Source organism: Protopterus annectens, chromosome 1.part0 (genome assembly GCF_019279795.1).
Source record: "Protopterus annectens isolate FY-2018-M chromosome 1.part0, PAN1.0, whole genome shotgun sequence".
NCBI classification, from domain to species: Eukaryota; Metazoa; Chordata; order Ceratodontiformes; family Protopteridae; genus Protopterus; species Protopterus annectens.
The window spans coordinates 1,413,387,005-1,413,399,806 of NC_056725.1; the positions used below are offsets into that span (position 1 = coordinate 1,413,387,005).

The following is a 12,802-nucleotide window of genomic DNA, read 5'->3' on the forward strand; positions in this document are numbered from 1 at the left end:
GCAAATAGAGCAAACGATCTCTTGTAGAAGTAAGGGATTCTTTTGTCATGTTGACATGCAGCCAATCATCTATGTATGGGAGCAGGCAGAACCCTTGCAGCCAGTCATCAATGTATGGGAACAAGCAGAACCCTTTCAGCCTAAGAAGTGCTGTGTCGACAGGCATGCACTTGAACACCTGGGGGGGGAGGGGGCAAGACTGAAGCACAATGCTCAGTGCTGGTAATGACTGGCTTTGAGCCAGAAGTGACAATATTTTCTGCATGGACTTGCAATCTTAAATTTGGAGAAAAGCATCCTAAAAGTCTAATTGCAACATCAAGGCATCTTGTATGCACAGAAGGACTGTCTGCACCATGACAATCTGAAACTTGAGGTTTAGACCCTTTAAGGCTAATATCGGCCTGAAGCCTTTCAACTAAAAAAGAATCTGGATTTCTTGGGAGATCTAATCAGCTGCTGTTCCCTTTTTGTCAAGGTGGTACATCTGGGAAAGGACGAATGGACTTGTGCAGCCTCTGGATATGATGCTCTTCACATACTTGCCTTCCACGATGACCAAACATGATTCTAGGTGAAGAGTCAGGTGTCAGGATAAAGTGATCAGTTAAGTCTTCAGAGATGTTAGGTGGGTTCCCAGAGGAAGCATCCCTGAAACTCTGATTCTGCAGCCTCCCTCTGTCCCTAAGGCAGCAGTTATTTAAGGATCTCCCTCTGCCATGGAGGATCTTGTCTGAAAAGAAGTCAAAAGAGAGATGTGAATTTTCTATACCAGAGTGCTTCGGTACCCCTCTAATTCCTTGAAAAGGACCTCTGAAAGGTGAATAAAAACACTGATGAAATCCAGACAAGAAAAGAAACCACCACTCTCTTTCAAAAAATCATACAAATAATATTCTAAATTTCCTTGGTTGAACATATCAAACACTGGTCAATTTTAGAATAACATTCTTGTAGATGATCAACTATTACAACTTTAAACTTAACTTCTAATAAGTTAAGCATAGCTGAATGTAATCTGTTTTATCCATTAACATCAACATTCCCCCTTTACCCACTTTCATAACTCTTGTATCTGAAGTAGTTTACTTCATTTACCCTTCAACCTGTGGGTCTTTGGATCCAACATGGCTGCATTTTCCAGCTACGGCTCCAAGCTCCATGCTCCTCCCCTTACCCATAATGCCCATCTCCCCTCTCCCTTCAGATCTCGTTTGCCACCTGAGAGGAAGCAGCGTGGTCCGAGTTCCAGAGCGTTTAGGTTTTTTTTCTAAAACAGTAAATTGTTTTTGGTCTTTTTTAAAATTTTTTTTCTTCAATCCTTTTCTATACTTTACACGGGGTTCTCTGTAGTAAAAAAGTAGTAAGTAGACTTTCCTAGTGTGTGTCTGTGTGTTTTGGGTCGGCTAAGGCATGGCGGATGCCCGAAAGTCAGGCTTCAACAGGTTCACAGATTGTGGCTATAAGCTTTCTCTGGGAGATGGCCACATCTGTGTGCGATTTCCTTGGGGGTGTCTCACCTCCAGTTCCCCTGTCCTATTTGTGTTGGGTTTAGTCCCAGGGCACTTAAGGACAGGCAGGACAAACTGATCCTTAAGGGCCTCTTTCCCCTTCTGCTGGGACAGAGGTCCCACCTTCCCTTGCTGGGAAAACAGTGGCTGCTGCTTCATCTTTCACTTCTAATCACCTCCTGACAAGAGGTCCGGGGAAGGGGTAAAGCCAAGAAGGACCAGCCTTTCAAACGATTCCCCGACCTCTTGTTGGAGGCCGGCCTTCTGCCGAAGGTTAAGCCTGTTTCCAGGCCTGTGACACCTCGGCTCAGGTCCCCCAGGTTTTCACCTGAGCCTGAGATACAGGTTAGCCGGTCACCCCCTAGGCCTTCTCCCCACCGGCTTTCCTGGCCTACTTCGGCAGCATCCTCCTGCTCTACTTGGAGCTTGTCTGAAGCGGAGATAGACAAGATGATGCAGAGGTTTAACCACACTCAAATCCAGATGGGGGTCTTGCCAGGGCCTTCACCCACCGAAGGGAGCGCCTTCCAGCCATTGTTTAGACCCATCACTCCTCCGATCCGACTTGCGGTTTCAGAGTCGTTGGATCCGAGGACGATCGGAGTCGAAGGGTCAGCACTGATGGTACCCTGTACCTCGATGCCGGCCAGTGCCTTGAGTGTGTCAGATCTGACTGGATTGGATCAGAGCTCTCAGAGCCTTAGCCTCAGGGTCGGATGCGAGGGAGTGCTCTCTGCTCAGAGCTTGTCGGAGAGAAGCATTACCCTCGACGTCTTGGCTCCGGCTCCCCGGTCAGATCAGTGGGGGGGGGGGATTCCGCTAGATCAGTCCAGGAGGTCCATTCCCCTCAGCATTCGACGTGGTGGAGAGAGTTCTTGCAAGGTTGAGGCCTCTGACCATTTCGTCTTCGGAGTCCATCCAGACCCTCCATCCAGACCCTCCACCCCGGCCTTGAGTGTGGTTCTGACCATTTTGCCCTCTTAGGGACAGCCCGTAGCTATAGTGCCCCAGGATGTTCAGCCCTTGGAACAGCCAGTTTCCGAGACCTCCCCAGACAATCCCCCTGAGGTGCTCCCCCGCAAGCATATGTCCCTCACTGAGGACATGGACCTGGATGAAGGGGAAGGTTCCCCAAGATCACCTCCCGAAGATGTCTCCTTTGGAAACATCATGGAGATCCTTCACCAAGGGGGGGGGGGGGTCACCCCAAATTCAACATCTGACGAGTCCATGTTTCTGGAGGCATTCGGCTCGGGCCCATCTACCTCTTGGGTATGCCCTCCTGCCAAACCACTTGTGGATTTGATAACATCTAGGGAGTGGAAGAAGCCAGACACCGTAGAACCAATACTCAAGCGCCCGGACAAAGTTTTAAGCCCCCCCCATGGACAAGTTACACTGGCACAAGGGGTTCCCTGTAGATGCTATGATGATGGTGGAAGTCACCAAAAAGGAACTCGCCCAGGAGAGCTCCACGGTTCACATGCCTGACCGAGAGTCCAGAGCGTTGGATTGTTTTGGGAAGCGAGTTTATGCTTCTGTGTGAGGGCGCTGAACTACATGGCACACGTCTTTCGACTTCAGAGAGATCTGGTCAAGGAAGTCAGGGAGTCGACCACAGCGTCCATTTCGGCAGAGGACAGGAAGACGTTCGATGCATGAATGGCCACCCTAAAATCTGTAGCCAACACATTTATGTGTTTGCTCTTCCATGCCACGGAGTGAGCCGCACAGGCATAGGGGTCAGACATTCCCATCTGGCTCCGCTTATGTCAGTTCTCGGAGCCCTTCAAGGTGTCTTTTACCAACACCCCTTATGATGGTTCTTCCCTTTTTGGGAAGACTGTCAGACAGACTTTGGTCCAGAGTGAGGAGGATGGAAGACACTGACACTGGAATCTGCTTCTCACCTCCTCTAAGGTCCTTTTCCAGGAACCAGCAAGTCCAGAAGAAGATGTGGTTCCGCAAGTCTCAGGTGTTTTCCAGGGACACTCAGGACTCGCCTTCCCCCAGAGGTAGAGGGGGATATGATAGATGCCGCCCTAGAGGCAGAGGGGGTCTTAGGAATTTCCGGTCCCGAGAAACTTTCTCTGATAAACCTGGGCAGCAGCCCTGAGGGGTTGCCCGGCTATCCATCTCTGGAGGCAGTTGGGGGGGGGGGGGTCAACTGTCACTTTACCCACTAGCATGGGAGTCCATCAAAACAGATCAGTGGGTGCTGCGAGTCAGCCACAGGATATTTTGTTCTGTTCAAGGATCCTCTCCCATCCAACAAAGCTCTCCCAGACGCTCCACCCACACAGCGGGAGGAGGCAGCAGTGCAGGTAGACTCACTGCTAAGAAAAGGAGTCATCCAACTGGTCCCCCCAGACCAGTTCAGATACGGGGATTATTACAGGTTCTTTTTTTAGTGCCAAAAAAGACAGGGGACCTCAGACCAATATTGGATCTGTCCAAATTGAACCTATCTGTAACCAAGCCAAAATTCCTGATGGTCATGATTCAATCTATCCTGCCATATCTGAAGGCCAAAGACTGGATGTGTTCGATCACATCAAGATGGACAGGCGCTCCCGAAGGTTCCTTCGCCTCCGGTTGGGAGCCAATCATTTCCGATTTCGAGCCCTCCCCTTTGGTCTCACCACAGCCCCCCCACCATGTGTTCACCAAGGTAAGGGTGGTAGTAGCGGCTCACCTGAGGCTTCAGGGCGTTCAGGTCTTTCTGTACCTGGAGGATTGGCTCTTTGCTGCCCCTTCAGAACATCTACTATGTCAAGCTAGGGACTCCTTCCTTCAGCTTGCCAACAAGTTGGGCATTACAATCAACATGAACAAATCTGCTCTTCTCCCAGGTCAGATTTTAGACTTCATTGGGTCATGGTTGGACACAATACAAACAAAGGTGCTCCTCACAAACAGGATACGGAGTTTGAGGTTACACATCTTGCACATTCTTCTGACCCATTTACCAACAGCCTAAGCAGTGTTAAGGGCTCTAGGTTCTATGGCGGCCACCATAAATCTTCTTCCTATGGAGTGCCTTCATATGAGGGTGCTGCAGTGGACACAGGTGGTTTAGTGGTCACCGTTAGACCTTCCACTGTCTTTTCCAGTGAGAATTTCAAATGTGTGCAGGGACTCCATTTGGTAGTGGATTCAGTCCCCGGATCTCCTCAAGGGCCGTCCATTTCAACCTGCTTTCCCCAAGACTACGGCGACCACGGACGTCTCCCTACTGGGGGGGGGGGTCACTGTTCAGGAAGGACAATCCAAGACACGTGGTCCCCTTCCAAGACCTATGTGCACATCAATGTTGTAGAGAGGAGTGGTTCTTCTTGCGTTGCAGGCCCTTCATGCTCATCTTCCTCTGGGAAAGATTGCAATTCAGACAGATAACATGTCAGTGGTCTGGTATATCAACAAACAAGGGGGAACCAATTTTTATCCCTTATGTCGAGAGGCCATGAGAGAGTGTGGGAATGGGCAATCTCCACCTACCATTTTCTGGTAGCAACGCACATCCCGGGACAATCCAACATTTTGTCGGACAGGCTCAGCAGATCGATCCTGATGCCTTAAGAGTGGTCTCTGAATCCCTCAGTAGTGGAACAGATCTTTCTAGAGTGGGGTCGTCCGTGCTGCGATCTCTTCTCATCTCCTTCCAATGTGAAATGCAGCGAGTTTTTTGCTCTGGACCCCCGGCAGGGGGAAGTCCCCAGAGATGCTCTGATTCATGCTTGGCCCCCCAGCTTCTTTATGCATATCCTCCCTTTCCCCTTATGTCGAAGTTTCTACAGAAAGCCCAAAGGCTGGGGAGCACCGTGATCCTCATCGCCCCATTCTGCCCTCAACAGGTTAGGTTTCCCTTACTCAGGTCTCATCTAGTTCCACCATGGACCTTGGATCCGGTCCCAGATATGCTATCATATCCCTCTGGGATCCCTCATCCAGATCTGGACAGTCTGAAGTTCACAGCTTGGTTGCTCCAGTTCCCATGATTATTAGGACTTCCGGTCTGTTATCTCCTGTTAAGTCCATTCTGGTAGTGGCTCAAATTGTCTACCAGAAAAGTCTACTGTAGTAAATGGAAATGTTTTTCTATATGGGCCAATCAAAGGTCTTTGGATCCTTTCATTTCTCGGCTTTCAAAATGCCGCAGTGGTACGGCGGTAGCATTGTTACCTCACAGCAAGATGTTCTCCCGTTCGATTCTCGGCATGGCTTGGGAGTGCCTTCTGTGTGGTGTCTGCATGTCCTCCCCGCGGTTGGGTAGCATTCGAAAGACATGCGTGTGTAAATGGGCGTGCCTTCGTTGAAGGTTGGGCGTCGAGCTGGCACCTCGGCGTTTCGTAAAAATCTACTGCCAATCATTAGCGGACCGGAGTTCCGCTGTGGTGACCCCTTACCGGAAAAAAGCCGAAAAGACAAACATTTCTCTGCTTTCAGCAGTTTTAGATTTTCTAGCTAGCATTTTTCAACAGGGCGCTAGTTCCGCTACAGTGAAAGTCCAGCTAGCAGCCATCTCCAGTTTTCATGTCAAGGTAAACATATCTTCATTGGCTTCCTCTAAACTTTGTAAAACCTCTCTCAAAGGCGCTTTTCTTCTCAGATCCCCATTTAAGAACTCAATACCACGGTGGGACCTCACCTTACTGTTGCAGGCACTGGTTTCTCCCTCCTTTGATTCTGCTGCATCTGTCGATCTACAATTTTTGACTTGGAAAACTGCCTTCTTGGTTGCCATCACATCTGCTAGAAGGGTGTCTGAGCTTCAGGCTCTTTCTATAAGTCCCTTATATGGTCTTACATAAAAGATAGAGCGTCGCTACACACTAACCTGTCCTTCCTTCCCAAAGTAGCTTTGGAAACTAATCAGACCATCAATTTGCCAGTATTTTTTCCTAACTACCAGAACAAAGGGGAATACAAATTACATTTACTGTATGTACATAGGCAGTTGAGGTTTTATCTTCATAGGACTAAACCATTTCACAACTTTTTGTGCCCTATGCCAAGCACTTCTTTGCTAAACCTGTTTCAAATGAGAGAATTGCTTGCTGGATTTCACAATGCATTGGCCAGGCTTATTCAGAAAGAGGTTAGTCTCTACCAGGAAAAGTAAAGGCTCATTTGACCCAATCTATGGCAATGTCAGTGTCTTTTTGGTCTAGGGTCTCTCAGGATATTTGTTCAGCAGCAACTTGGGCATCATCTCACACTTATTTCTCATTCTAAACTGGATTTGGTCTCTAGAAATAGAGCATCCTTTGGTTCTGCGGTGCTCATGAATATCCTTCCATGAGGGCCTCCCAAGAGTTTGGTAGCTAGGGACTCTGTTCCACAGGATGAAGAGAAAATGAAGTAAACTTCAGATAAAGAAGTTATGTACTCACCATAACGTTCCATCTGAATAGTTCTACTTCATTTGTCTTCAACCGTCCCTCCCCTCCTTCCCCCTAACCTTATCCTTTGGGATATGACATGTCCTTTGTATTGGAAGATTATTGTTGGGATCCTTGCTCCTGTCCAGGCTAAGGTTCTTACTGTGACGATTCGTGTTTGATAAGGTATCATTGGGTTGGGTGTCTGATTACCTGTTAGGCAGCAAGCTCTATCTGAAGTGAGAAGGGAGACCGGGGGCATTATGGGTAAGGAGAGGAGCATGGAGCTCAGAGCTGTAGCTGGAAAATGCAGCCATGTCAGATCTGATGTAGATCCACAGACCCACAGGTTGAAGACAAATGAAGTACATCAGTTTTACCTAACAATGCGATTATTAATGGTAAGCATCTTGAAGGCCTACTGAACACATCCAATGTCCTTTTCTATACATGGAAGGATTGACTGTACAGTGACAATCAGAACTTTGTCTTTTTACATAGAGTACAGGTCTTTTAAGTCTAATACAGGCCTGAAGTCCCTTGACTAAAAATATTCTGAAATAGATGTGGATCCTTCCTGGTCTGGGGGATCTTCTGGATGGCTCCTGGGAAATCTTTTGCAGGGTGGTGCATTAAGAGGAGAAGGTTTAAACACATTACACACTTCACCAATGGTCAGATTCTCAGAATTAACTTCTAAAAGACTGACCTGCATATGCCGGTCACATTTTTTGAGGCTTTTGCTGTATTAAGTCTTCATTGCCACTATTCACTTTTTATTTGCATGTGTTCACACACCTGTTTCTGCTTTTAGACATCTTTCCAAAAATTATTTTTCTAGCACAGATGCTGCAGAATTTAATAAATGCAGAACACTTCTTATAAAGCCATCAACTGTGCAAAGCTTGAATTTAAGCTTCAGGAGCATATTTTTTTGTTACAGTACATCCTCAGTACTTCCTCATATGGGTCACTGATATCCATTACTGGTGCAACGCCTTCTATTTTTATTTGCGACTTCAACTGACACACATTTTATCTTGCACACATTCTTCCCCAAGTTACTACTTCTAGCTGTGCAGCAGTAACTCCACTTTCTGCATACACACAATTTTTGACAAGGTCAGATTTGTTTTTCTGTCTGTCCCATTTCATCCTTTTTTTTTTTTTTTTTTTTTAAATATATACACATTTGTTAACCAATTAAGTCCACTGGACAGAAACTTCTGCCTCTTATTAAAGACTTGGCTCCAGTCTTCAACCCAGTAAACTCAGTTCCTACAGTCTCAGTTAGACATTGTGCCTGATAATGAACAAATAAATGGAAATTCTTTCTGCAGTCACAACAATTCTGACTCTGGTGGTATTTTGTTTTCCCCCTCTGCAGGATAAATATTTAACTACATTTAGGGTCAGTAAGCAGCAGGAACCACTCAAGGAGAGAGTGTGTCAGTACAGTGCAGTAGTAACTTCAAATACCAGTCAGGAAAGCTGTTTGTAACTAATGTATAAATACGACTACTTTCCTCTATTGCTGGAGACATTAGTGAAGGAAACAAAACTCAGGCAATGCAGATAAAGGCAATTTTCGGAGTGACTACCATTAAACAGAAGGCTATGAAACAGAAGAGCTACTTTAACTGATTAAACCAGACACAACTGCCTCTTTTCAGGGGGTGACACTAAATCAAATAAGGAACTACATGGCAAAACTCCTAAACTTCTCTTAATTCTTGGTTGCACTAAGTCTTAGATGCATAAACACTCCCAAAGTTAGGCAACAGTGACAGTTAACCAAAGAGATGAGGGAAAAGAGCAAGTGACATTCATGCAGCAAACCCCAATTATATAGTCTTCCAAGTACACATTTTCAGCGGAAGCTTGCAACTACTTGCACAACAGCTAAAAGAAATATGCAAAAAATGTTTTTTTTTAATTGTATTAACAGCAAGTATTCTCGTTATACTGACAATGCAAACTGATTTTTAATATTTCAGGTATTCTCCCATGCGATTCCAGAATAATTTTTAAAAACGCAAACTGATTTTAATTTTACAGATATCCCTTCTTGGGATTCCCCAGTAACCCTGAAATTACACAATTTTGACCCAAAAGTTAGTCTGCTACAGTCCGATTTCACAGACACAGAAAAAAATAAAATCCTCTGACCAGGAACTTGTTAAACACCCTTCCAGTTTTACTGGACATGTCAACAGTTCAGTAGCCTCTATTCAAGCAACGCAACCCCACTCTGGGACCATAGATAAACTTACTGAGTTAGGCATAAATCTCTATAGTGTCACATGGATAACCAACTGGCTCACTGATAGGACACATGTTGCCTGGATAGGTGCATCCACTTCCAATAAGAACCCTGTTATTAGCGTGTCTCACAGGGCTGTTTGGTATACAATTCTCTGAAGTGAAGGCCAATGTTGGGGGCTTGTGGCTCACCGGTTTTGCTGACTGTATGCTGGAAGAAATCACTGAATCCCCAAAGGATGCTTACATCCTATAAATAGGCCTAAAAATAAATGACTCTTAACAAAACCATGATCTTGGACTAAATGCTAAAAAATGAATAATTATACTATCTGGTAAATGAGATATCCCAGCAAATTATAATATGAATAGCACACCCCTAAAAGTAGACCCAGTAGCGAGGGACCTAGGTAAACAGAGTGATACTAACCTAAACTTTGACTATAAGGTAGCCATAGAGTGGCACACCTTCACAGGTAAAGGCATGGCATCAAGATCAAAGGAAGTTGCATGCAATTGTACTTGGCCCTCATCAGGCCCATAAAATCAAGGAAAATGCTCCCTTCTGCACTAACCTAACCAGGCACTTACACCACCTGGAGCGGCCTCAGATGTTTCTCACTTAAAAAAAAAAAAAAAATACAAAAAGTGTAAGACATATGTCTTATGCAGACCAACTAAAGGCTCTATCCCTTTACTTAGTTACATATCATTTACTGAGAGGGGACTTATGCCTGACCTACAAGGCACTCTAATCCAGCCCTGATGAAAATGTTACATATTCCCAAGAAAAATTATACAAGGGTAATGCGTTCCATGGACCTGAACCTTACTTGTGACTCAACAGAACTTTCTGGAGACAGATTTGTATCTCAAAGCCTACCTCATCTATGGAATAAACTTTCCACCTTTGTAAAACAAAGCGTGTCCCCTCACTCTCTTCAAAAAGAATTGAGATAAATGGACAGAGGCAGTCTGTAAAATGGCTCTGGGCTCCAACACTCAAAAAAACACACTACCCTGATACTACCCCATCCCATATCTGGGGAATTAAGATACAACATTGTCATATACCGGGTAATATTGGCTAAGCTTGTAAAGGCTCTTGTGCCATTTGCCTAACAATTACCTATGAACCTAAGTAGTCATGGTACACAGCACGAGTTAAAATTTGAGGTCTAAGAAAAAGACTACCTGGGTAGAGTCAAAAGCTTTTAGTATCTGAAGCTCATTCTTTTAGATATGACCTTTGCATCATACGTCCCTGAGCAATGGGAGGTATCCACAAAATGGAAAGGTCTTCCATTTTTTTCTCACTTGCTTAAATAAGATAGGCTTCAAAATTAAAACCTAAATGAACATTTGTCAAAGGGCCACAAAAAAATGGCAAATTCTACAGTAAGGTTTAGTTTTAAAACAACTGCGTGTTCCATTACATCTGTTTACAACTACCCAATAATGACTCCTACAATCACAGATTTTAAAACGATGGAAGGGACATTTAAAGTTGTAACTAGCACATGTGAAACTACAAATGGAAGGACAACTGACATTTAATCATTTTAAGAAAATGACTCCCACAATATGCTCTTGCAAAAATCAGGAGTAGAACATAAGACAAGAGTGGGAGAGCTGTTGGAAGTTGAACTTCCATAAGGTACAGACGATTCATGTTGACTCACTGAAGGCAGTTTTGACAGACATCTGAGGAACATTTTTTGGCAGGGTTTAAGCCACTCTGCACCTCCATATAGCGGAATAATCCCAAACTTATACATACCAGCTCCAAGGTCACACACACTAGTGGAGAAAGAGGCAAATTCCATTGTCAATTAAAGTAGTCTTGGCAAACATACTTCAGTCTTTTTACCTTCGCCAAAACTACCTCTGGCAAGTCCAGAGGAACCCAGTACAGACATATCAAGAGACATGAGGATTAAAAATTACAACAGACAGATAGAGGGAGGTAAAAGTATAAAAACAAATATTCACACAGCAATCTACTCAGTCACTGCTCTCACTCAAGAAAACTCTGACCTGTTTTTCTTAACATATACAAAGATTAGTTTTCAGCTCCTTGCATAGTTCAATCTCAGTCAACACTTTAGAACATGTTAGAAAACAGTGCGCGTTTCCTGACCAACCTAGAACTTTTAAATTCAGAAGATAACATTACATTTAACACTGGTATAACACAAGAGTAAATCATATAAAGAAAATACACAGACTAAACACTCAAAAATATACAGTCTTTGTTGTCACCTCTCGAGAAGATGTGAATGGAGACTAGGTGGATTCTGTGCATCAGCACACATCTGCCTGGGGCCACCAACATCTAGGTTTACTTTGAAACATAAAACATTAATGTGACTAAAAGAAGCCATACCTCTGCTAGTACATGCTAGATAAACTAAACACTCTGGTCTAAAATGGATGAAGGCTGAAAAAAAACTGTACAATTTGTAGCTACGCTAAAAGCATCATATTATCACAGTTAAAACAACTTACCTGTTAACACTACTTTTCCACTCACAAAAATGAGCAAGACAATTCTAGGCTTGATCATTCTGTAGATTAGACCAGGAAACAATTCTGGTTCATAACTGAAACATGACAACAGATTAAAATTAGAAGATTCATAAAAAATAAATAAATAAATACTTAATACATTTCAAAGAAAGGGACTCCAGCAGCATATATATATATATATATATATATATATATATATATATATATATATATATATACACACACACACACATACAGTGGATATAAAAAGTTTACACGCCCCTGTTAAAACGCCAGGTTTTTGTGATATAAAAAAATGAGACCACAATAAATAATTTCAAAACTTTTCCCACCTTTAATGTGACCTATAACCTGTACAATTCAACTGAAAAATGGGAAAATATAAAAAAAAAGTACAATATGCTGCTTGCATAAGTGTGCACACCCTTAAACTAATACTTTGTTGAAGCACCTTTTGATTTAATTACAGTATTCGGTCAAAAACATTCAACTACATTGAAAGATGACCAGAGTAACTGCAGAGTGGGAAACAGTATCAAAAACCCTGGCCAGGTCAAGATAAGCAGTGCGCACACAGTGACAACTACCCAGAGCCTCTAACATTTTCAAAGATGTTTATTACATTCAGAAGGCAGGACTTGCCCTTCACAAAACTAAACTCTGTTTGGTCTACTTCAGCTGCCTGCTGCATAAATGAGTTTTGCTATGGCTCGTTCCATGGCTTCAATTACCTGGGTTTGTAAAGTGGCCATCCCTCTGTAGGGAAGTGACAGTGGTTGTTCTCCAGACAGGATGAGGCTGAACAGTTTAAGCAGAGGATCAAACAGTGCACATCTGGCACTAATATGAATGCAAGCTGGTATGCTGTCTGGTCCCATGAAGTACTTTATTTTAACATATGCGCTCAGTGCATTGTTGGACATTCTTCAGCTTTGTCAGAAAATAAAGGCAAGAGTATCCTTTGAAATCACTGTCAACCTTAACTTCATACTCTGCTTTACATTTTCTAAGAGTGCCTTTAAGTTTCTTGCTGGCATATTTCAATGTAGTCTTAAGCTATGGGGATAAGAATTCCTTGCAACTTGTCATTTTCCTTCTTTTGTTATACAGTTTATTTAT

At 43.8% G+C, this 12,802-nt stretch overlaps 1 protein-coding gene across 2 annotated transcripts in view; it reads right to left on the reverse strand.

Moving 5' to 3' along the window:
- The window catches only part of LOC122798450 (TATA-box binding protein), a 1,118,497-nt gene that overhangs the window by 144,515 nt on the left and 961,180 nt on the right, over positions 1–12,802 (reverse strand). For both annotated transcript variants that reach the window (XM_044067383.1, XM_044067389.1), the window contains exon 7: positions 11,663–11,757. In XM_044067383.1, coding sequence (XP_043923318.1) covers positions 11,663–11,757 — 95 coding nt within the window. The remainder of the gene's footprint in view (positions 1–11,662; positions 11,758–12,802) is intronic.